The 26,647-nt window shown below is 44.8% G+C and overlaps 1 protein-coding gene across 1 annotated transcript in view; it reads left to right on the top strand.

Annotated features, from left to right (window-relative positions):
* The first annotated feature begins 3,480 nt into the window (after positions 1-3,480).
* LOC115182683 (aminopeptidase N) overlaps positions 3,481-26,647 on the top strand; it is a 41,541-nt gene continuing 18,374 nt past the window's right edge. Inside the window, exons 1-9 of the mRNA XM_029744177.1 lie at positions 3,481-4,143; positions 6,742-6,884; positions 8,091-8,230; positions 11,309-11,435; positions 11,846-12,000; positions 20,624-20,737; positions 21,077-21,220; positions 21,954-22,019; positions 25,095-25,160. Of these exons, the coding sequence (XP_029600037.1) occupies positions 3,575-4,143; positions 6,742-6,884; positions 8,091-8,230; positions 11,309-11,435; positions 11,846-12,000; positions 20,624-20,737; positions 21,077-21,220; positions 21,954-22,019; positions 25,095-25,160 (1,524 nt within the window). The 5' untranslated portion in view covers positions 3,481-3,574. The remainder of the gene's footprint in view (positions 4,144-6,741; positions 6,885-8,090; positions 8,231-11,308; positions 11,436-11,845; positions 12,001-20,623; positions 20,738-21,076; positions 21,221-21,953; positions 22,020-25,094; positions 25,161-26,647) is intronic.

Raw genomic sequence — 26,647 nt, 5'->3', positions numbered from 1 at the left:
CTAAACAGTGAGTACGGTAGTGTACTAAACATTGAGTACGGTAGTGTACTAAACAGTGAGTACGGTAGTGTACTAAACAGTGAGTACGGTAGTGTACTAAACAGTGAGTACGGTAGTGTACTAAACAGTGAGTAAGGTAGTGTACTAAACAGAGTGACTAAGGTAGTGTACTAAACAGAGTGACTAAGGTAGTGTACTAACCAGTGAGTAAGGTAGTGTACTAAACAGTGAGTAAGGTAGTGTACTAAACAGAGTGACTAAGGTAGTGTACTAAACAGTGAGTAAGGTAGTGTACTAAACAGTGAGTAAGGTAGTGTACTAAACAGAGTGAGTACGGTAGTGTACTAAACAGTGAGTACGGTAGTGTAGTAAACAGTGAGTACGGTAGTGTACTAAACAGAGTGAGTACTGTACTAGTGTACTAAACAGTGAGTACGGTAGTGACTAAGGTAGTGTACTAAACAGTGAGTAAGGTAGTGTACTAAACAGAGTGAGTAAGGTAGAGTATTAAACACAGTGAGTAAGCTAGTGTACTAAACAGAGTGAGTAAGCTAGTGTACTAAACAGAGTGAGTACGGTAGTGTACTAAACAGTGAGTACGGTAGTGTAGTAAACAGTGAGTACGGTAGTGACTAAGGTAGTGTACTAAACAGTGAGTACGGTAGTGTACTAAACAGAGTGAGAACGGTAGTGTACTAAACAGAGTGAGTACTGTAGTGTACTAAACAGAGTGAGTACGGTAGTGTACTAAACAGAGTGAAAACGGTAGTGTACTAAACAGAGTGAGTACGGTAGTGTACTAAACAGAGTGAGTACGGTAGTGTACTAAACAGAGTGAGTACGGTAGTGTACTAAACAGAGTGAAAACGGTAGTGTACTAAACAGTGAGTACGGTAGTGTACAGAGTGAGTACGGTAGTGTACAGAGTGAGTACGGTAGTGTACAGAGTGAGTACGGTAGTGTACAGAGCGAGTACGGTAGTGTACAGAGCGAGTACGGTAGTGTACAGAGCGAGTACGGTAGTGTACAGAGCGAGTACGGTAGTGTACAGAGCGAGTACGGTACTAAACAGAGCGAGTACGGTACTAAACAGAGCGAGTACGGTACTAAACAGAGCGAGTACGGTAGTGTGCTAAACAGAGCGAGTAAGGCAGTGTGCTAAACAGAGCGAGTAAGGCAGTGTGCTAAACAGAGCGGGTAGTGTGCTAAACAGAGCGAGTTCGGTAGTGTGCTAAACAGAGCGAGTTCGGTAGTGTGCTAAACAGAGCGGGTAGTGTGCTAAACAGAGCGAGTAGTGTGCTAAACAGAGCGAGTAGTGTGCTAAACAGAGCGAGTAGTGTGCTAAACAGAGCGAGTAGTGTGCTAAACAGAGAGAGTAGTGTGCTAAACAGAGAGAGTAGTGTGCTAAACAGAGAGAGTAGTGTGCTAAACAGAGAGAGTAGTGTGCTAAACAGAGCGAGTAGTGTGCTAAACAGAGCGAGTAGTGTGCTAAACAGAGCGAGTAGTGTGCTAAACAGAGCGAGTAGTGTGCTAAACAGAGCGAGTAGTGTGCTAAACAGAGTGAGTAGTGTGCTAAACAGAGTGAGTAGTGTGCTAAACAGAGTGAGTACGGTAGTGTACTAAACAACCATAGATTTCAAGACTAAAGGCTGGTTTATACATGTCTATCGACAGTTGTCGCCATTACATCATGAACATTCTATTGTCATCCGACATCAAACTTGTCGTTATGAAAGATTCCCCGGGAGGGGCGGTTCCCCTTTCAGCCCCGTAGGAAACACCAGGTAGGGAGGGGCGGTTCCCCTTTCAGCCCCGTAGGAAACACCAGGTAGGGAGGGGCGGTTCCCCTTTCAGCCCCGTAGGAAACAACAGGTCGGGAGGGGCGGTTCCCCTTTCAGCCCCGTAGGAAACAACAGGTCGGGAGGGGCGGTTCCCCTTTCAGCCCCGTAGGAAACACCAGGTCGGGAGGGGCGGTTCCCCTTTCAGCCCCGTAGGAAACACCAGGTAGGGAGGGGCGGTTCCCCTTTCAGCCCCGTAGGAAACAACAGGTAGGGAGGGGCGGTTCCCCTTTCAGCCCGTAGGAAACACCAGGTCGGGAGGGGCGGTTCCCCTTTCAGCCCCGTAGGAAACACCAGGTAGGGAGGGGCGGTTCCCCTTTCAGCCCCATAGGAAACGCAAGGTAGGGAGGGGCGGTTCCCCTTTCAGCCCCGTGGGAAACACCAGGTTGGGAGGGGCGGTTCACCTTTCAGCCCCGTAGGAAACACCTGGTAGGGAGGGGCGGTTCCCCTTTCAGCCCCGTAGGAAACACCAGGTAGGGAGGGGCGGTTCCCCTTTCAGCCCCGTGGGAAACACCAGGTAGGGAGGGGCGGTTCCCCTTTCAGCCCCGTGGGAAACACCAGGTAGGGAGGGGCGGTTCCCTTGCTGCCCCTTAAGGCAAGCACCAGGGTCTTGAACTGGAGGGACATTACTCAGAGAGTTCATCACTGCCAGATTATATCTGATAGTCAACAGTTCTGTGTGGTTTTATTTGGAGAGGAGACAGGGAAGTGAGGAGAGAGAGCATGTCAGAAGGTCATGGGTCATACATGTGTCTGTTCGGGTTAGGGATCAACCCCATCCCCTGTCTGGTATACACTGAATGCTGGTTGGGTTAGGGATTATCCTGTTGTTGCAGGAATTTTCCAGCACAGCAGGAAATGTAAATAGTACTGTACACGAGGTTGAAAAACACATCAGAAGTTTGTGATTTCCACTTTTAAAATGTTTGACTTGATTTTCCCTAATGAAAAATGTACCAACCCCTACAGATTAAAACAAATGTATAATCCACAATACAATTCACATTTTCTGTTGCTGCAGTATTATTTTCCTTCTGTAGCACACTGGCTCAAATTATGATACGACATCTGTACGGTATGAACAGCTGGGACACAAACTGCACCCTGGGAAAGATGTGAACACGTTATACAGGGAAAGACCTCAACACTTTATACAGGGAAAGACCTCAACACTTTATACAGGGAAAGACCTGAACACTTTATACAGGGAAAGACCTCAACACTTTATACAGGGAAAGACCTGAACACTTTATACAGGGAAAGACCTCAACACTTTATACAGGGAAAGACCTGAACACTTTATACAGGGAAAGACCTCAACACTTTATACAGGGAAAGACCTCAACACTTTATACAGGGAAAGACCTCAACACTTTATACAGGGAAAGACCTCAACACTTTATACAGGGAAAGACCTCAACACTTTATACAGGGAAAGACCTCAACACTTTATACAGGGAAAGATCTTCTATCCAGATACAGGAAGGAAGGATAAAGTCCAACAGCTTGTCAGCAATCTGTTATCCACCCATCTTTATGACTATTGACTACAACTCTCAGGTTGTCCTGGGCTGGGGGATCAACTATTAACCTGGTGTATTGTGGGAGTTCCTCAGGGGGCATAAATAAGAAACACATTCCCCTCTGGGTCCATCTAGGTCTCTCTTTCTGTCTTTCTGTCTGTCAGTCATTCATTACACTACCCTCAGAGAGACAGATATCCGTCTGTTACAGACATGGGGAAAGGGTTCTTCATCAGCAAGACTTTGGGGATAGTTGGTGTGATCGTGGGGACTGGAGTGGTGGCCACCATCATCGCCCTGTCAGTGGTCTATAGCCAGGAGAAGGCCAAGAACCTGGAGGTAGTGAATCCCCACACTACTCCATCCACTGCTAAAGACCCCTGGGAAAACTACAGACTGCCCGACTCCTTGTCTCCTGTCTCCTACAACATCACCCTCTGGCCTCGACTGGTTGTCAACGCCTCTACTGGCCTCTACATCTTCACAGGACAGTCAGATGTGGTGTTCCGGTGTGAGAAGGAAACAGATCTGATCCTCATCCACTGTAACAAGCTGAACCTGACTCTGCTCAGCCTGACTGGCCTGGATGGAGCTACTGCTCCCACCATAAAGAAAAGCTGGCTGGAGGTTCCTACTCAGTTCTTAGTGATCCAGCTGAATAGTAATCTGATGGCAGGGAGACAGTATGAGCTGTACACAGAGTTTATAGGAGAACTGGCTGATGACCTGGGAGGCTTCTACAGGAGTGAATATACAGAGGGGACCAGTCCCCCGGTGAAAAAGTAAGCAAAACATGAATCATCGTTTAGAAGCCATGTATTACCTTAAAAACAGTGTCAGATGTTGCCTAACACTGTAAAAAGTGGGACGACACTGTTGTTCATCTGAAGTGCTTTAACTGATTGGAATGATTGAAAATTACGCTTTGGTTCGTTAAAGTTATTCTATAAAATGTCTCTGAAATCAAATAACAAATTTGACAGATGAATGTGATTTGCTTCTAAATTGCTTTAATCACCATTGAATATTGACAGGGTAGTGCTGCTGGCGGCAGCTTATTAGAGGAGTTGGAGGTGTGGCTGGGAGGTGTGGCTGGGAGGTGTGGCTTAAACAATGAATTTGGGAGGTAATTTAGCTTTTTAGAACTGATTGAAAGTTCTAAATTGCTTTCAACCCATCAGGCGCCTTGCCACCCCATCAGAGTGGATGTCATTCAAGTGAAATGCTTCTGTTGTATTCGCCAAGCAGAGTTTTGCTTGTACACTGCCTGCACTGAATCTGTAATGATACTTAGAAACCTGGTTAAGGATTCCTTTGTTTAGACGTCTCCATTTGGCTACAATGATTTGAATCCTCGAGCCGATTAGGTGGTAAATCTGCCGCTGTGTCCCTGAGCGAGACCCTTAAAAGGATCTGCCCCTTTTTTTGTTCAATTTTCGTCCAAAATGACATACCCATATCTAACTGCCTGTAGCTCAGGCCCTGAAGCAAGGATATGCATATTATTGGTACCATTTGAAAGGAAACACTTTGACTTTTATGGAAATGTGAAATGAATGTAGTAGAATATAACACATTAGATCTGGTAAAAGATAATACAAACAAAAAAAAACAACCGTTCTTGTGTATTTTTTTTGTACCATCATTTTTGAAATGCAAGAGAAAGGCCATAATGTATTATTCCAGCCCAGGTGCAATTTAGATTTTGGCCACTAGATGGCAGCAGTGTATGTTAAACTGATCCAATGAACCATTGTATTTTTGTTCAAAATTTTATATCAAATGTGACTAATTTGTTTATTAATAACTTTTCATGTTCAAAATTGTGCACTCTCCTCAAACAATAGCATGGTATTATTTCACTGTAATAGCTACTGTAAATTGGACAGTGCAGTTAAATTAAGAAGAATTTAAGCTTTCTGCCAATATCAGATATGTCTGTCCTGAGAAATGTTCTTGTTACTTACAACCTCATGCTAATTGCATTAGCCTACGTTAGCTCAACCGTCCCGTGGAAGGGACACCGATCCCGAAGAAGTTTAAACCCCAACTGCTCTGGATAGGAGCGTCTGTGTCCCTGAGCAGAGAAATAATTAATGTTATTGGACCAGTGTAGTAATTAATGTTATTGGACCAGTGTAGTAATTCATGTTATTGAACCAGTGTAGTAATTAATGTTATTGGACCAGTGTAGTAATTAATGTTATTGAACCAGTGTAATTTGTCGAGGAATTGATTGAACTGCTTGTACCACAATAGACAGGTACAAACCAAAGTTACACATCCACTCTGAACAAGATGGAAAAAAATAGGAGCATTTACAGGAAGTAATATTTAATATTCAACTGAACTTTGGCCTTTACAGGGACTTGAGTCATTGACTTTTAATCAACTTGAAGTAATTTGTTGACGTTGATCCAAGGAGTAATTTAACCCTGTACTACAGAGTGCCGATTAATGATTAGTTACTGTCGTCAAATCAAATCACCCTTTATTTGTCATAGTGTATAACGACATGTTTACTACCAGCTTTCCTCTGGAAACACCTGTTAATGTAAATACCACACAGGAGGTTAGTGGGGTGAAGAGAAACAGGCTCGTTCTAACGACCGGAGCAGAACAGGTTGAACGGTAACCAATACATCAAACGGGTTGTGTTTTGATGCCGTTCCATTCGCTCCGTTCCGGACATTATTATGAGCCGTCTCAGCAGCCTCCTGTGGTGGTTTACAATGGGAGCAGTTCAATATGCTCCTTGTACGGTGTCTTCTGAACATTCTGACCAGTTTACCACCCTGGGTAAATCATTTACGGTCCGATTCAACTGATGATAAATTGCACAAGCGTTTCGCTACACTCGCAAATAACATCTGTTTATTATCCACGCGACCCGATAAAATGTGATTTGATAAGAGTCTTATCCAACAGCGACTATAATATACAATATGAATGTATTGATCCTGCTCTCAGAGTCACTATGTCTAACTGTACCGGTCTGCTCCTCAGTACTGTAGTAATACCAGTTGCTGTGTGTGTTGGTAGAGTCGTAGCCACCACTCAGATGTCTAACTGTACCAGTCTGCTCCTCAGTACTGTAGTAATACCAGTTGCTGTGTGTGTTGGTAGAGTCGTAGCCACCACTCAGATGTCTAACTGTACCAGTCTGCTCCTCAGTACTGTAGTAATACCAGTTGCTGTGTGTGTTGGTAGAGTCGTAGCCACCACTCAGATGTCTAACTGTACCAGTCTGCTCCTCAGTACTGTAGTAATACCAGTTGCTGTGTGTGTGTTGGTAGAGTCGTAGCCACCACTCAGATGTCTAACTGTACCAGTCTGCTCCTCAGTACTGTAGTAATACCAGTTGCTGTGTGTGTTGGTAGAGTCGTAGCCACCACTCAGATGCAGCCTGTGGACGCCAGGAAAGCCTTCCCCTGCTTTGATGAACCTGCCATGAAGGCCGTCTTCCACATGACCCTCCTCCACGCACACGGAACAGTGGCTCTGGCCAATGGCATGAATCTAGGTAAGCATGGAACCCTGATCTCTGGCCAATGGCATGAATCTAGGTAAGCACGGAACACTGATCTCTGGCCAATGGCATGAATCTAGGTAAGCATGGAACCCTGATCTCTGGCCAATGGCATGAATCTAGGTAAGCACGGAACACTGATCTCTGGCCAATGACATGAATCTAGGTAAGCACGGAACACTGATCTCTGGCCAATGGCATGAATCTAGGTAAGCACGGAACCCTGATCTCTGGCCAATGGCATGAATCTAGGTAAGCATGGAACCCTGATCTCTGGCCAATGGCATGAATCTAGGTAAGCACGGAACCCTGATCTCTGGCCAATGGCATGAATCTAGGTAAGCATGGAACCCTGATCTCTGGCCAATGGCATGAATCTAGGTAAACATGGAACCCTGATCTCTGGCCAATGACATGAATCTAGGTAAGCATGGAACCCTGATCTCTGGCCAATGGCATGAATCTAGGTAAGCACGGAACCCTGATATCTGGCCAATGACATGAATCTAGGTAAGCACGGAACCCTGATCTCTGGCCAATGGCATGAATCTAGGTAAGCATGGAACCCTGATCTCTGGCCAATGGCATGAATCTAGGAAAGCATGGAACCCTGGCTCTGGCCAATGGCATGAATCTAGGAAAGCATGGAACCCTGGCTCTGGCCAATGGCATGAATCTAGGAAAGCATGGAACCCTGGCTCTGGCCAATGGCATGAATCTAGGAAAGCATGGAACCCTGGCTCTGGCCAATGGCATGAATCTAGGTAAGTGTGCTGACTGCTTCTAGGTCCGAAGGGGATGGGATCTGTTTCCTAAATTATAGTTAGAGAGTTTAATGCTACAATCTGCCGTTTGCAGACTGAGAGAACAACTTCTGCCAAACTCTCAAGAACTGACTGAAGAAAAAACAAGCATTGAATTTTTTTTTTTTGAACATTTTCAGAGTAAGCTGCTATACTATGATATGAGATAAATCATACAAATATACTTCTGTAGGCTTATCCATTGCTCTACTCGAATTGATTATATACTAACTTCTATAACCTTATATAAGTCTATGGTAGAACCTCAGAGTGTTGGTGTTGTCACGGTTTGGATCTGAACTCCTGCTGCTGGGGAAACCAACGCGTCGTCTCTACAACGCTCACTAACCCGTATCTCTCTCTCTCTCTCTCTCTCTCTCTCTCTCTCCACCTGTAGCCTCAGTCAATGTCACTGTCAACGGCCAGGACGTTACTCGGACCAGCTTCGAACCCACACCCCTCATGTCAACCTATCTACTCGCCTTTGTAGTCAGCGAGTTCGGTTTCATCCAGTCACCAGAAGGGGAAAAAGTTTTGGTACATATTATTATTATTTTTTTTTTAAAATCTGCTTCTTGTTATTTGTCTGCGTTGGCTGCTCTGGGATGAAGTTTCCTCTAACTACAGATCTAGAATCAGTTTCACCTCCCCCAAACCTTACCTCAGTTAACCCAGAGCTCAAATCAAATCAAATAAAATGTATTTATATAGACCTTCTTACATCAGCTGATATCTCAAAGTGCTGTACAGAAACCCAGCCTAAAACCCCCAAACAGCAAGCAATGCAGGTGTAGAAGCACGGTGGCTAGGAAAAACTCCCTAGAAAGGCCAATACCTAGGAAGAAACCTAGAGAGGAACCAGGCTATGAGAGGTGGCTAGGAAAAACTCCCCTAGAAAGGCCAGAAGCTAGGAAGAAACCTAGAGAGGAACCAGGCTATGAGGGGTGGCCAGTCCTCTTCTGGCTGTGCCGGGTGGAGATTTTAACAGCACGTGGCCAAAATGTTCAAATGTTCATAAATGACCAGCATGGTCAAATAATAATAACTATAGTAGTTGTCGAGGGTGCAACAAGTCAGCAACTCAAGAGTAAGTGTCAGTTGGCTTTTTCATAGCCGATCTTTGAGAGTATCGCTACCGCTCCTGCTGTCTCTAGAGAGTTGAAAACAGCAGGTCTGGGACAGGTAGCACATCCGGTGAACAGGTCAGAACTAAAATGTTTAATAATTTGGTCAGTAGTCTGTTCACGAGAGATTACCCAAATCATAACCTTAAAGGGATACTGCTCTTGGAAAGGAGATAAAGTTCCTCATTGCCAAACTGATCCCAGTTCAGCGTCTCTAGGGGCAACTTGGAAAGGAGATAAAGTTCCTCATTACCAAACTGATCCCAGTTCAGCGTCTCTAGGGGCAACTTGGAAGGTAGATAAAGTTCCTCATTGCCAAACTGATCCCAGTTCAGCGTCTCTAGGGGCAACTTGGAAAGGAGATAAAGTTCCTCATTACCAAACTGATCCCAGTTCAGCGTCTCTAGGGGCAACTTGGAAGGTAGATAAAGTTCCTCATTGCCAAACTGATCCCAGTTCAGCGTCTCTAGGGGCAACTTGGAAAGGAGATAAAGTTCCTCATTACCAAACTGATCCCAGTTCAGCGTCTCTAGGGGCAACTTGGAAGGTAGATAAAGTTCCTCATTGCCAAACTGATCCCAGATCAGCATCTCTAGGGGCAACTTGGAAAGGAGATAAAGTTCCTCATTGCCAAACTGATCCCAGATCAGCATCTCTAGGGGCAACTTGGAAAGGAGATAAAGTTCCTCATTGCCAAACTGATCCCAGATCAGCATCTCTAGGGGCAACTTGGAAAGGAGATAAAGGGCCTCATTGCCAAACTGATCCGAGTTCAGCGTCTCTAGGGGCAACTTCAGTATACTCTGGCTTCAGGATGAAGGAGACGTTATTGGTTTGTTTCTCTGTGCTGCCCTCTGTCGGTTTCTACAGCTCAGTACAGCTGATAGTAAAGACCAGGGGCCTCATTTATAAAACGGACTTACGATCAATTCTGATCTGAAGTTTGACTGACGCAGAAAACCACCTATAAGTAGTTATTTATAAAACCTGACGCTGAAATGATCTTCCCTACTCAGAGTCTAGACTTCACGTCAGGGATTTTCCTGCTGGTTATGTCACGCTATTCTTTCCCCTTGCAGTTTGTCAGACCATTTCTTTCCCCTTGCAGTTTGTCAGACCATTTTTATCCCCTTGCAGTTTAAGGTCAGACCATTTCTTCCCCCTTGCAGTTTAAGGACAGACCATTTCTATCCCCTTGCAGTTTAAGGTCAGACCATTTTTATCCCCTTGCAGTTTAAGGACAGACCATTTCTTTCCCCTTGCAGTTTAAGGTCAGACCATTTCTTTCCCCCTGCAGTTTAAGGTCAGACCATTTCTTTCCCCTTGCAGTTTAAGGTCAGACCATTTCTATCCCCTTGCAGTTTAAGGTCAGACCATTTCTTTCCCCTTGCAGTTTAAGGTCAGACCATTTCTTTCTCCTTGCAGTTTAAGGTCAGACCATTTCTTTCCCCTTGCAGTTTAAGGACAGACCATTTCTTTCCCCTTGCAGTTTAAGGTCAGACCATTTCTTTCCCCTTGCAGTTTAAGGTCAGACCATTTCTTTCCCCTTGCAGTTTAAGGTCAGACCATTTCTATCCCCTTGCAGTTTAAGGTCAGACCATTTCTTTCTCCTTGCAGTTTGTCAGACCATTTCTATCCCCTTGCAGTTTGTCAGACCATTTCTTTTCCCCATCAGCCACAGTTCTGTCTTGCTGCCCCACCTCGTTCACTGCAGCGGTGACACACTCCCAAGATACCTGTTTGTCAACCCACTATTTAATCCGCCGAATAATACGTGTTGCCTGTCTTCAATCTCCTCTACCATCGCCGTGATCTTGTCTTCCACATCTTTTCTGTTTTGGTCCATGGCTATTCCTGACTAAACCCTCATCTGTGCCAGCATTCTAGAAGGGGAAATCGCTGACTGTAAGGCACCTTCAGGTGCCGTCAATTTAAAGTTAATTAGAGATTTATAGATCACAGGAGCGTAAGTTACAAATGGGCTTCTTAGAACCAAATGGGCTCCTTAGAACCAAATGGGCATCTTAGAACCAAATGAGCTTCTTAGAACCAAATGAGCTTCTTAGAACCAAATGGGCTTCTCAGAACCAAATGGGCTTCTTAGAACCAAATGAGCTTCTTAGAACCAAATGGGCTTCTCAGAACCAAATGAGCTTCTTAGAACCAAATGAGCTTCTTAGAACCAAATGGGCTTCTTAGAACCAAATGGGCTTCTCAGAACCTGCGTCAGCAAGGTTATTCATGCTCAGTATCTTTTATGAATCCAACGTGAGCACACTGTCGGAAATCATCTTACCACTAAGTTCAAGTATAAATCTAAGAACATGTTTTATAAGTGAGGCCCCCAGGGGTACAGGATCTCATGAGGGAGAACATGTTGTCTAAGTGAGGCCCCCAGGGGTCCAGGATCTCATGAGGGAGAACATGTTGTCTAAGTGAGGCCCCCAGGGGTCCAGGATCTCATGAAGGAAAACATGTCTTTTGTTTTCAGATCAGGATTTGGGCTCGTAAACAGGCCATTGCTGAGGGCCAGGGAAATTACGCCCTCGAAAAAACTGGACCAATCCTGGAGTTCTTTGAAAAGTATTACAGCTCTAGCTATCCTCTGACCAAATCAGGTAATACTTACAGTGAGGGGGGAAAAAAGTATTTGATCCCCTGCTGATTTTGTACGTTTTGCCCACTGACAAAGAAATGATCAGTCTATAATTTTAATGGTAGGTTTATTTGAACAGTGAGAGACAGAATAACAACAAAAATGTTATAAAATGATTTGCATTTTAATGAGGGAAATAAGTACTTAAAGAGTAATATTCTTCCTCTCAGATTCCCTGTATGTTGTTGAAGAGAAAGATTCCTATTGCGTCCCAAATGGTACCCTATTCCCTTTGTAGTGACCTTACCTTTGACCAGGGCCCATAGGCCTCTAGGTTAAAGTAGTGAACTATATAGGGAACAGGGCACCGTTTGAGACTCAACCCATTTGTTAAGTGTTGTACTGGATACGTCAGCTCCTTTTCCCCTGTAGACCAGATAGCTCTGCCTGACTTCAGTGCCGGAGCCATGGAGAACTGGGGTCTGATCACCTACAGAGAGACAGCCCTGCTCTTCAACCCAGCCAGCTCTTCCAACGGAGACAAAGAGTGGATCGCTACGGTCATCTCTCATGAACTGGCTCACATGGTCTGTATTACAGTCAATACTATACTGTTATATATACTGAGAGGCTGCAGCTGCCTCCCCTGGTCTGTATTACAGTCAATACTATACTGTTATATATACTGAGAGGCTGCAGCTGGCTCCCCTGGTCTGTATTACAGTCAATACTATACTGTTATATATACTGAGAGGCTGCAGCTGGCTCCCCTGGTCTGTATTACAGTCAATACTATACTGTTATATATACTGAGAGGCTGCAGCTGGCTCCCCTGGTCTGTATTACAGTCAATACTATACTGTTATATATGCTGAGAGGCTGCAGCTGGCACCCCTGGTCTGTATTACAGTCAATACTATACTGTTATATATACTGAGAGGCTGCAGCTGGCTCCCCTGGTCTGTATTACAGTCAATACTATACTGTTATATATACTGAGAGGCTGCAGCTGGCTCCCCTGGTCTGTATTACAGTCAATACTATACTGTTATATATACTGAGAGGCTGCAGCTGGCTCCAATGGTCTGTATTACAGTCAATACTATACTGTTATATATACTGAGAGGCTGCAGCTGGCTCCCCTGGTCTGTATTACAGTCAATACTATACTGTTATATATACTGAGAGGCTGCAGCTGGCTCCCCTGGTCTGTATTACAGTCAAAACTATACTGTTATATATACTTAGAGGCTGCAGCTGGCTCCCCTGGCCTGTATTACAGTCAATACTATACTGTTATATATACTGAGAGGCTGCAGCTGGCTCCCCTGGTCTGTATTACAGTCAATACTATACTGTTATATATACTGAGAGGCTGCAGCTGGCACCCCTGGTCTGTATTACAGTCAATACTATACTGTTATATATGCTGAGAGGCTGCAGCTGGCTCCCCTGGTATGTATTACAGTCAATACTATACTGTTATATATACTGAGAGGCTGCAGCTGGCTCCCCTGGTCTGTATTACAGTCAATACTATACTGTTATATATACTGAGAGGCTGCAGCTGGCTCCCCTGGTCTGTCTTACAGTCATTACTATACTGTTATATATACTGAGAGGCTGCAGCTGGCTCCCCTGGTCTGTATTACAGTCAATACTATACTGTTATATATACTGAGAGTCTGCAGCTGGCTCCCCTGGTCTGTATTACAGTCAATACTATACTGTTATATATACTGAGAGGCTGCAGCTGGCTCCCCTGGTCTGTATTACAGTCAATACTATACTGTTATATATACTGAGAGGCTGCAGCTGGCTCCCCTGGTCTGTATTACAGTCAATACTATACTGTTATATATACTGAGAGGCTGCAGCTGGCACCCCTGGTCTGTATTACAGTCAATACTATACTGTTATATATGCTGAGAGGCTGCAGCTGGCTCCCCTGGTCTGTATTACAGTCAATACTATACTGTTATATGTACTGAGAGGCTGCAGCTGACTCCCCTGGTCTGTATTACAGTCAATACTATACTGTTATATATACTGAGAGTCTGCAGCTGGCTCCCCTGGTCTGTATTACAGTCAATACTATACTGTTATATATACTGAGAGGCTGCAGCTGGCTCCCCTGGTCTGTATTACAGTCAATATTATACTGTTATATATACTGAGAGGCTGCAGCTGGCTCCCCTGGTCTGTATTACAGTCAATACTATACTGTTATATATACTGAGAGGCTGCAGCTGGCTCCCCTGGTCTGTATTACAGTCAATACTATACTGTTATATATACAGAGAGGCTGCAGCTGGCACCCCTGGTCTGTATTACAGTCAATACTATACTGTTATATATACTGAGAGGCTGCAGCTGGCTCCCCTGGTCTGTATTACAGTCAATACTATACTGTTATATATACTGAGAGGCTGCAGCTGGCTCCCCTGGTCTGTATTACAGTCAATACTATACTGTTATATATACTGAGAGGCTGCAGCTGGCTCCCCTGGTCTGTATTACAGTCAATACTATACTGTTATATATACTGAGAGGCTGCAGCTGGCTCCCCTGGTCTGTATTACAGTCAATACTATACTGTTATATATACTGAGAGGCTGCAGCTGGCTCCCCTGGTCTGTATTACAGTCAATACTATACTGTTATATATGCTGAGAGGCTGCAGCTGGCTCCCCTGGTCTGTATTACAGTCAATACTATACTGTTATATATACTGAGAGGTTGCAGCTGGCTCCCCTGGTCTGTATTACAGTCAATACTATACTGTTATATATACTGAGAGGCTGCAGCTGGCTCCCCTGGTCTGTATTACAGTCAATACTATACTGTTATATATACTGAGAGGCTGCAGCTGCCTCCCCTGGTCTGTATTACAGTCAATACTATACTGTTATATATACTGAGAGGCTGCAGCTGGCTCCCCTGGTCTGTATTACAGTCAATACTATACTGTTATATATACTGAGAGGCTGCAGCTGGCACCCCTGGTCTGTATTACAGTCAATACTATACTGTTATATATACTGAGAGGCTGCAGCTGGCTCCCCTGGTCTGTATTACAGTCAATACTATACTGTTATATATACTGAGAGGCTGCAGCTGGCTCCCCTGGTCTGTATTACAGTCAATACTATACTGTTATATATACTGAGAGGCTGCAGCTGGCTCCCCTGGTCTGTATTACAGTCAATACTATACTGTTATATATACTGAGAGGCTGCAGCTGGCTCCCCTGGTCTGTATTACAGTCAATACTATACTGTTATATATACTGAGAGGCTGCAGCTGGCACCCCTGGTCTGTATTACAGTCAATACTATACTGTTATATATGCTGAGAGGCTGCAGCTGGCTCCCCTGGTCTGTATTACAGTCAATACTATACTGTTATATATACTGAGAGGCTGCAGCTGGCTCCCCTGGTCTGTATTACAGTCAATACTATTCTGTTATATATACTGAGAGGCTGCAGCTGGCTCCCCTGGTCTGTATTACAGTCAATACTATACTGTTATATATACTGAGAGGCTGCAGCTGGCTCCCCTGGTCTGTATTACAGTCAATACTATACTGTTATATATACTGAGAGGCTGCAGCTGGCTCCCCTGGTCTGTATTACAGTCAATACTATACTGTTATATATACTGAGAGGCTGCAGCTGGCTCCCCTGGTCTGTATTACAGTCAATACTATACTGTTATATATACTGAGAGGCTGCAGCTGGCTCCCCTGGTCTGTATTACAGTCAATACTATACTGTTATATATACTGAGAGGCTGCAGCTGGCTCCCCTGGTCTGTATTACAGTCAATACTATACTGTTATATATACTGAGAGGCTGCAGCTGGCTCCCCTGCTCTGTATTACAGTCAATACTATACTGTTATATATACTGAGAGGCTGCAGCTGGCTCCCCTGCTCTGTATTACAGTCAATACTATACTGTTATATATACTGAGAGGCTGCAGCTGGCTCCCCTGGTCTGTATTACAGTCAATACTATACTGTTATATATACCGAGAGGCTGCAGCTGGCTCCCCTGGTCTGTATTACAGTCAATACTATACTGTTATATATACCGAGAGGCTGCAGCTGGCTCCCCTGGTCTGTATTACAGTCAATACTATACTGTTATATATACCGAGAGGCTGCAGCTGGCTCCCCTGGTCTGTATTACAGTCAATACTATACTGTTATATATACTGAGAGGCTCTAGCTGGCTCCCCTGGTCTGTATTACAGTCAATACTATACTGTTATGTATACTGAGAGGCTGCAGCTGCCTCCCCTGGTCTGTATTACAGTCAATACTATACTGTTATGTATACTGAGAGGCTGCAGCTGGCCTCCCCTGGTCTGTATTACAGTCAATACTATACTGTTATATATACTGAGAGGCTGCAGCTGGCTCCCCTGGTCTGTATTACAGTCAATACTATACTGTTATATATACTGAGAGGCTGCAGCTGGCTCCCCTGGTCTGTATTACAGTCAATACTATACTGTTATATATACTGAGAGGCTGCAGCTGGCTCCCCTGGTCTGTATTACAGTCAATACTATACTGTTATATATACTGAGAGGCTGCAGCTGGCCTCCCCTGGTCTGTATTACAGTCAATACTATACTGTTATATATACTGACAGGCTGCAGCTGGCTCCCCTGGTCTGTATTACAGTCAATACTATACTGTTATATATACTGAGAGGCTGCAGCTGGCTCCCCTGGTCTGTATTACAGTCAATATTATACTGTTATATATACTGAGAGGCTGCAGCTGGCCTCCCCTGGTCTGTAATACAGTCAATACTATACTGTTATATATACTGAGAGGCTGCAGCTGGCCTCCCCTGGTCTGTATTACAGTCAATACTATACTGTTATATATACTGAGAGGCTGCAGCTGGCCTCCCCTGGTCTGTATTACAGTCAATACTATAATGTTATATATACTGAGAGGCTGCAGCTGGCTCCCCTGGTCTGTATTACAGTCAATACTATACTGTTATATATACTGAGAGGCTGCAGCTGGCTCCCCTGGTCTGTATTACAGTCAATACTATACTGTTATATATACTGAGAGGCTGCAGCTGGCACCCCTGGTCTGTATTACAGTCAATACTATACTGTTATATATACTGAGAGGCTGCAGCTGGCTCCCCTGGTCTGTATTACAGTCAATACTATACTGTTATATATACTGAGAGGCTGCAGCTGCCTCCCCTGGTCTGTATTACAGTCAATACTATACTGTTATATATACTGAGAGGCTGCAGCTGGCCTCCCCTGGTCTGTATTACAGTCAATACTATACTGTTATATATACTGAGAGGCTGCAGCTGGCACCCCTGGTCTGTATTACAGTCAATACTATACTGTTATATATACTGAGAGGCTGCAGCTGGCTCCCCTGGTCTGTATTACAGTCAATACTATACTGTTATATATACTGAGAGGCTGCAGCTGGCTCCCCTGGTCTGTATTACAGTCAATACTATATTGTTATATATACTGAGAGGCTGCAGCTGGCCTCCCCTGGTCTGTATTACTGTCAATACTATACTGTTATATATACTGAGTGGCTGCAGCTTGCCTCCCCTGGTCTGTATTACAGTCAATACTATACTGTTATATATGCTGAGAGGCTGCAGCTGGCACCCCTGGTCTGTATTACAGTCAACACTATACTGTTATATATACTGAGAGGCTGCAGCTGGCTCCCCTGGTCTGTATTACAGTCAATACTATACTGTTATATATACTGAGAGGCTGCAGCTGGCTCCCCTGGTCTGTATTACAGTCAATACTATACTGTTATATATACTGAGAGGCTGCAGCTGGCTCCCCTGGTCTGTATTACAGTCAATACTATACTGTTATATATACTGAGAGGCTGCAGCTGGCTCCCCTGGTCTGTATTACAGTCAATACTATACTGTTATATATACTGAGAGGCTGCAGCTGGCACCCCTGGTCTGTATTACAGTCAATACTATACTGTTATATATACTGAGAGGCTGCAGCTGGCTCCCCTGGTCTGTATTACAGTCAATACTATACTGTTATATATACTGAGAGGCTGCAGCTGGCACCCCTGGTCTGTATTACAGTCAATACTATACTGTTATATATACTGAGAGGCTGCAGCTGGCTCCCCTGGTCTGTATTACAGTCAATACTATACTGTTATATATACTGAGAGGCTGCAGCTGGCCTCCCCTGGTCTGTATTACAGTCAATACTATACTGTTATATATACTGAGAGGCTGCAGCTGGCACCCCTGGTCTGTATTACAGTCAATACTATACTGTTATATATACTGAGAGGCTGCAGCTGGCACCCCTGGTCTGTATTACAGTCAATACTATACTGTTATATATACTGAGAGGCTGCAGCTGGCTCCCCTGGTCTGTATTACAGTCAATACTATACTGTTATATATACTGAGAGGCTGCAGCTGGCCTCCCCTGGTCTGTATTACTGTCAATACTATACTGTTATATATACTGAGTGGCTGCAGCTTGCCTCCCCTGGTCTGTATTACAGTCAATACTATACTGTTATATATACTGAGAGGCTGCAGCTGGCTCCCCTGGTCTGTATTACAGTCAATACTATACTGTTATATATACTGAGAGGCTGCAGCTGTCTCCCCTGGTCTGTATTACAGTCAATACTATACTGTTATATATACTGAGAGGCTGCAGCTGGCTCCCCTGGTCTGTATTACAGTCAATACTATACTGTTATATATACTGAGAGGCTGCAGCTGGCACCCCTGGTCTGTATTACAGTCAATACTATACTGTTATATATACTGAGAGGCTGCAGCTGGCTCCCCTGGTCTTTATTACAGTCAATGCTATACTGTTATATATACTGAGAGGCTGCAGCTGGCCTCCCCTGGTCTGTATTACTGTCAATACAATACTGTTATATATACTGAGTGGCTGCAGCTTGCCTCCCCTGGTCTGTATTACAGTCAATACTATACTGTTATATATACTGAGAGGCTGCAGCTGGCTCCCCTGGTCTGTATTACAGTCAATACTATACTGTTATATATACTGAGAGGCGGCAGCTGGCTCCCCTGGTCTGTATTACAGTCAATACTATACTGTTATATATACTGAGAGGCTGCAGCTGGCCTCCCCTGGTCTGTATTACAGTCAATACTCTCTGTGTCCTGTCCCTTTCTGCACCCTGTGTCCTGTCCCTCTGTGTCCTGTCCCTCTCTACACCCTGTGTCCTGTCCCCGTGTGTCCTGTCCCACTCTGTGCCCTGTGTCCTGTCCCTCTCTGCACCCTGTGTCCTGTTTCAAATCAAATCAAATCAAATCAAATCAAATTTATTTATATAGCCCTTCGTACATCAGCTGAAATCTCAAAGTGCTGTACAGAAACCCAGCCTAAAACCCCAAACAGCAAGCAATGCATGTGAAAGAAGCACTGTGGCTGGGAAAAACTCCCTAGGAAAAACTCCTGAGAAAGGCCAAAAACCTAGGAAGAAACCTAGAGAGGAACCAGGCTATGAGGGGTGGCCAGTCCTCTTCTGGCTGTGCCGGGTGGATATTATAACAGAACATGGTCAAGATGTTAAAATGTTCGTAAATGACCAGCATGGTCAAATAATAATAATCATAGTAGTTGTCGAGGGTGCAACAAGCACGTCCGGTGAACAGGTCAGGGTTCCGTAGCCGCAGGCAGAACAGTTGAAACTGGAGCAGCAGCATGGCCAGGTGGACTGGGGATAGCAAGGAGTCATCATGCCAGGTAGTCCTGAGGCATGGTCCTAGGGCTCAGGTCCTCCGAGAGAAAGAAAGAAAGAGAGAAAGAGAGAATTAGAGAGAGCATATTTAAATTCACACAGGACACCGGATAAGACAAGAGAATACTCCAGATGTAACAGACTGACCCTAGCCCCCCGACACATAAACTACTGCAGCATAAATACTGGAGGCTGAGACAGGAGGGATCAGAAGACACTGTGGCCCCATCCGATGATACCCCCGGACAGGGCCAAACAGGCAGGATATAACCCCACCCACTTTGCCAAAGCACAGCCCCCACACCACTAGAGGGATATCTACAACCACCAACTTACCGTCCGAAGACAAGGCCGAGTATAGCCCACAAAGATCTCCGCCACGGCACAACCCAAGGGGGGGGGCGCCAACCCAGACAGGAAGACCACGTCAGTGGCTCAACCTACTCAAGTGACGCACCCCTCCCATGGACGGCATGGAAGAACACCAGTAAGTCAGTGACTCAGCCCCTGTAAAAGGGTTAGAGGCAGAGAATCCCAGTGGGAAGAGGGGAACCGACAAGGCAGAGACAGCAAGGGCGGTTCGTTGCTCCAGCCTTTCCGTTCACCTTCACACTCCTGGGCCAGACTATACTTAATCATAGGACCTACTGAAGAGATAAGTCTTCAGTAAAGACTTAAAGGTTGAGACTGAGTCTGCGTCTCTCACATGGGTAGGTAGACCATTCCATAAAAATGGAGCTCTATAGGAGAAAGCCCTACCTCCAGCCGTTTGCTTAGAAATTCTAGGGACAATGTCCCTCTGTGAACTGTCCCTCTCTGCTCCCTGTGTCCTGTCCCTCTCTGTGTCCTGTCCCTCTCTGCTCCCTGTGTCCTGTCCCTCTCTGTGTCCTGTCCCTCTCTGCTCCCTGTGTCCCTCTCTGTGTCCTGTCCCTCTCTGCACCCTGTGTCCTGTCCCTCTGTGTCCTGTCCCTCTCTGTGCCCTGTGTCCTGTCCCTCTCTACACCCTGTGTCCTGTCCCTCTCTACACCCTGTGTCCTGTCCCTCTCTGTGCCCTGTGTCCTGTCCCTCTCTACACCCTGTGTCCTGTCCCTCTCTGCTCCCTTTGTCCTGTTTCCTGTCCCTCTCTACACCCTGTGTCCTGTCCCTCTCTGCTCCCTGTGTCCTGTTTCCTGTCCCTCTCTACACCCTGTGTCCTGTCCCTCTCTGCTCCCTGTGTCCTGTTTCCTGTCCCTCTCTACACCCTGTGTCCTGTCCCTCTCTGCTCCCTGTGTCCTGTTTCCTGTCCCTCTGTGCTCTCTGTCCCTCTGTGTCCTGTTTGTCTCTACACCCTGTGTCCTGTCCCTCTGTTTCCTGTCCCTCTCTGCTCCCTGTATCCTGTTTCCTGTCCCTCTCTGCCGCTGTATGAATAGGGTTTATGTGTCCACAGTGGTTTGGTAACCTGGTGACCATGAAGTGGTGGAATGACCTGTGGCTGAACGAGGGCTTTGCCTCCTACGTCTCGTATTTGGGGGCCGACTCTGCTGAACCCACCTGGAATGTAGTGAGTCTATCTTTTCATCATATCTGAGTGACTCCTAACTTGACTTGAGATAAAACATGTACACTACAACTTTAACTGTTGCACAGCTCTCCAAATATACCTTTCTCAAGGATATAACCCACAAAGATATCAGCTCTCCAAATATACCTTTCTCAAGGATTTAACCCACAAAGATGTCAGCTCTCCAAATATAACTTTCTAAAGGATTTAACCCACAAAGAAATCAGCTCTCCAAATATACCTTTCTCAAGGATTTAACCCACAAAGAAATCAGCTCTTCAAATTCCATCTGACGGTACAAGTGAAAGGTTAAAAGCGGAGGCCTTCCTCTCTCCACAGACAGACCTGATAGTGCTGAAGGAGGTGCATGGAGCGATGTCTGTTGACGCACTGGCCTCCTCTCACCCTCTCTCTGCTAAAGAGGAAGACATCGTGAGGCCTGCACAGATCAGTGAACTGTTTGACACCATCACCTACAGCAAGGTATGCTTCTAATCACACATCTCACTGGCAACCTACTGGCTTCACAACACAGCACAGCATGCCACATTCACCTGAGTCAAAATCACCTGGGTCAAAATCATCTGGGTCAAAATCACCTGGGTCAAAATCACCTGGGTCAAAGTCACCTGGGTCAAAATCACCTGGGTCAAAATCACCTGGGTCTAAGTCAACTGGGTCTAAGTCAACTGGGTCAAAATCACCTGGACCAAAGTCATCTGGGTCAAAATCACCTGGGTTAATTTCACCTGGGTCAAAATCACCTGGGTCAAAGTCAGCTGGGTCAAAATCACCTGGGTCACAGTAATCTGGGTCAAAATCACCTGGGTTAAAATCACCTGGGTCAAAGTAATCTGGGTCAAAATCACCTGGGTCAAAGTAATCGGGGTCAAAATCATCTGGGTCAAAATCATCTGGGTCAAAATCACCTGGGTCAAAATCACCTGGATCAAAATCACCTGGATCAAAATCATCTGGGTCACAGTCATCTGGGTCAAAATCACCTGGGTCAAAATCACCTGGGTCTAAGTCGACTTGAAAAAAATTAATCGGCATTACATTGAAATAGCAAATGCCACATGTCCTGAAGGAAATTAAATTATTTTCTGTCTGCATTTCTCTTAGGGATTTTGACTCAGGCAAGGGCGGCGGGCTGTACTGGGCCATGACAAGGCAGACGTTTCATTTCTTATATCCTGTGTTCTCTTCCTCCCAGGGAGCTGCAGTTCTAAGGATGCTGTCTGACTTCCTGACGGAGCCAGTCTTCGCCAGAGGACTTAGTGTGAGTATTGTTTATGTACATGTCTAATTACTATATTTTGTTCCACATCATTTTGTTTATATATATATATATATATATATATATATATATAAATGAATGAATGTAACTACTGTTCCCTGAAGGAGGGAACAAGGTATAACATGCTATGGGGAGTCAACGACCAATCACATTCACCTGAAGTAAAAACACACCCAATGGGTTAATGAATGTAGAACCCGCCCATCAGAAGCCACACCTTCCTGGCTATGACACCGGAGCTTGTGATCAAATCAAATCAAATTGTATTGGTCACATACACATATTTAACAGATGTTATTGCTGTTGTAGTGAAATGTTTGTGTTTCTAGCTCCAACACTGCAGTAATATCTAACAATTCACAGCAACACACACACACACACACACACACACACACACACACACACACACACACACACACACACACACACACACACACACACACACACACACACACACACAAACACAAACACAAACACACACACACACATCTAAAAGTAAAAGAATGGAATTAAAAAATATATAAATATGTGGACGAGCAATGTCGGAGTGGCGTTGACTAGAATACAGTAGAATCCAGTATATACATATGGAATTAGTGAAACATTATGTGGACATTATTAAAGTGATTATATAATGGAGCTGGCTGCCGTTTTACAGGCTCCTATCCAACTGGGCTATTTTGTTTGTTTATTTGTAATGTTTGTAACTTATTTTGTCCATGATGTTGCTGCTTACCGTCTCTTATGACCGAAAAGAGCTTCTGGACATCAGAATAGCGATTGCTCACCTCGAACTGGACAAAGATTTTTTTTGTTAAATGAGTCCAATGTGAAGGATATACTGCTTCCCTGAGACCAGGCCCAAATCCCCGTCATTCGCGTGAAGAAAAGGCAGAGATACGGAGGGAGAAGATCGGGATGCCTTGTGAGGATTCAGAGGCGAGTGAGTAAATCAGCACTACCATCGGTTCTATTGACCAATCACTGGAGAATAAACTGGATGATCTACGGTCAAGACTATCCTACCAACGGGACATTAAAAACTGTTTTATCTTATGTTTCACCGAGTCGTGGCTAAATGATGACACAGATAATATGTGACCCGTTTCAGGAAACTAGGGGTATGTCGCAAGTCACGACTTCACAGTAGAGTCAGTTTCAATTTTTTTAAATTTAGTTTGTTATCAAAGTTTGTTTTTTTTGGGCAGAAAAGCCTTCTGGAACATGTGAACTTTCATGTGCCTTAATAACAAACTTGTACGCCATCTGTAAATACAAATACAATTGTTAAATTATGAGTCTTGTTGGTTAAGCCAAAGAAAAAGCGTGGGAACCTTCCCACTAGCCATGATTGGTTGAGATAATGAGTGGGCTGGACATGCTGAGAGAGGAGTTTGGATTGGACACAGCATTCCATTACACTTAGGAACAAGGAAATACTGGCTGTACCAACCGCTGCGTATTTCCGACACTGGAACCACCCGAATAACCCGCTTTCAACAAAGAGAGGAAATCTCATTTCTCAAAACAGCTGGTAGTCCACACCTACAGTGACACCTGGCATGCCCACCACTGGGCAGAGCACGGCCAACCTCCATCACATTGTCATCCTCAGGGGCGGAGCACGGCCAACCTCCCTCACGTTGTCATCCTCAGGGGCGGAGCACGGCCAACCTCCCTCACGTTGTCATCAGGAGGGGCAGAGCACGGCCAACCTCCCACACATTGTCATCCTCATGGGCGGATCGCCCCCTTTAGGACTGGGATCATGTGCTTATTTTGTCATGTCCTCTCACACCCGCCACTCCCGACATCCTTGTGTCTGACTGCAGGGAAGAGACTGATTTATGCTCACATATGGGTGATACCATACTTTCGATACCCTCTGGACATGAGGCAACGTACAATTGGCCCTGCGTCGTCCGAGTTAGGGGAGGGTTTGACCAGCCGGGATGTCTTTGTCCCATCGCTTTGTAGTGACTCCCGTGACGGGCCAGGAGCATGCACGCTGACACGGTCAACAGGTGTAGGGTGTTTCCTCCGACAGAAAATGTTTTTTTGAGGAAGGGTATAATTTGTATTTATAAAATGTATAATTGTAATATTTAAAATTATTAAATCGGGTAAATTTGTTTACATTTGCATCGTGCCGCTTCTGGGCGGGATTCTGGTAAGATGCCGGCAAAGTCGGCTGAATTCCGGTAGACGGAAACGGCACGATGTACTTGGGCCGATTCTGGGCAGTCATTCATTTTGTTTCTGGGCCGAGTCCGACACCCGATTCCGGGCCGAGTCCGACATCCGATTCCGGGCCGAGTCTGACATCCAATTCCGGGCCGAGTCCGACATCCAATTCCGGGCCGAGTCCGACACCCGATTCCGGGCCGAGTCCGACACCCGATTCCGGGCCGACTCAATCAGTTCCTGCCCCCCGGAAGAGGGCCGCCTCTGGGCAGATTCCTCGTTGCTAGTCATTTAGCAGCAGACGCTCTTACCCAGCTGGGTACTCTCTCCCCACTAACAGACAGCTAAGTCGGAGCCGAATCCAATAGTCTTTGATTGCTTGGAAAAGTTTTTGGAAATTGGGTGACACGGTCTCCTTAAGGCGAGCTGAAGAGCGAAGATTTGAGGAAATTAATGTTATAACCAGGAAGGTGGGCTTCCAAGGGCGGGCTCTGCATTCATTATCCCATTGGGCATGTTTTGGTTTTCTTCAGGTGAATGTGATTGGTCGTTGACTCCCCATGGTGTCATCTCGGGGATCCCGAGTGGCTCAGCGGTCTAAGACACTGCATCTCAGTGCTAGGATCGAATCCAGGCTGTATCACAACCGGCTGTGATTGGGAGTCCCATAGGCCGGTGCACAATTGGCCCAGCGTCGTCTGGGTTTGGCCGGTGTAGGCCATCATTGTAAATAAGAATGTGTTCTTTAACCGACTTGCCTAGTTAAATATTTGTAAAAAAAAAAAATGAATAGTAAAAATTTTACAGAGTGACCGACTGAAAGGGAAGTGATTTGGTATTTTGAGGCTGAAATGTGACTTGATCTCTCCACAGACGTATCTGAATACATTCCAGTACAGCAACACAGTCTACCAGGACCTCTGGAAGCACCTGCAGATGGTAATCAATGATCTTTGTCCTAATGTTTACCTTCACATACCTGGCCCATTATTAATTAAGGGCCCGATTCAGACTTAGGAAATGTATGCCTTTCCTACGCACTTCTCAATAGTTGCTATTCAGACATACCTTATGAAGGTGCATAACGAGCTTTTGCAGACGTGGTTCCCTTGCGCGTGCTGAATACATTTAATTCAACTGTTGAATAGACATCCCACTTGCTGGCCAGTAGAGTTTCTCGTGGAGTTTTCATTCAATAGGGTTTTCAGTACATTTATCTTAAGCCATCCCTTTAAATACGGAGTACATTTATCTTAAGCCATCCCTTTAAATACGGAGTACATTTATCTTAAGCCATCCCTTTAAATACAGAGTACATTTATCTTAAGCCATCCCTTTAAATACGGAGTACATTTATCTTAAGCCATCCCTTTAAATACGGAGTACATTTATCTTAAGCCATCCCTTTAAATACAGAGTACATTTATCTTAAGCCATCCCTTTAAATACGGAGTACATTTATCTTAAGCCATCCCCTTTAAATACGGAGTACATTTATCTTAAGCCATCCCCTTTAAATACGGAGTACATTTATCTTAAGCCATCCCTTTAAATACGGAGTACATTTATCTTAAGCCATCCCTTTAAATACGGAGTACATTTATCTTAAGCCATCCCTTTAAATACGGAGTACATTTATCTTAAGCCGTCCCTTTAAATACGGAGTACATTTATCTTAAGCCATCCCCTTAAATACGGAGTACATTTATCTTAAGCCATCCCTTTAAATACGGAGTACATTTATCTTAAGCCATCCCTTTAAATACGGAGTACATTTATCTTAAGCCGTCCCTTTAAATACGGAGTACATTTATCTTCAGCCATCGCTTTAAATAATACAGAGTACATTTATCTTAAGCCATCCCTTTAAATACGGAGTACATTTATCTTCAGCCATCCCTTTAAATACGGAGTACATTTATCTTAAGCCATCCCTTTAAATACGGAGTACATTTATCTTAAGCCGTCCCTTTAAATACGGAGTACATTTATCTTAAGCCATCCCCTTAAATACGGAGTACAGTTATCTTAAGCCGTCCCTTTAAATACGGAGTACATTTATCTTCAGCCATCGCTTTAAATAATACAGAGTACATTTATCCTTAAGCCATCCCTTTAAATACGGAGTACATTTATCTTCAGCCATCCCTTTAAATACAGAGTACATTTATCTTAAGCCATCCCTTTAAATACGGAGTACATTTATCTTAAGCCATCCCTTTAAATACAGAGTACATTTATCTTCAGCCATCCCTTTAAATACGGAGTACATTTATCTTAAGCCGTCCCCTTTAAATACGGAGTACATTTAATTTTGTGGACAGACTCACTAGAATACATTTAGAGAACGGGTTCAGAATGCATGGATCACTGAAGGAAAGCCACCTAGGCCTCTTGGCCTCCGTTTCAGGACCAACAAGTATATT

This window comes from Salmo trutta, unplaced genomic scaffold, assembly GCF_901001165.1.
Source record: "Salmo trutta unplaced genomic scaffold, fSalTru1.1, whole genome shotgun sequence".
NCBI classification, from domain to species: domain Eukaryota; kingdom Metazoa; phylum Chordata; class Actinopteri; order Salmoniformes; family Salmonidae; genus Salmo; species Salmo trutta.
Note: the sequence above shows the minus strand (reverse complement) of the source record. Positions and strands in the feature narration are given on the sequence as shown.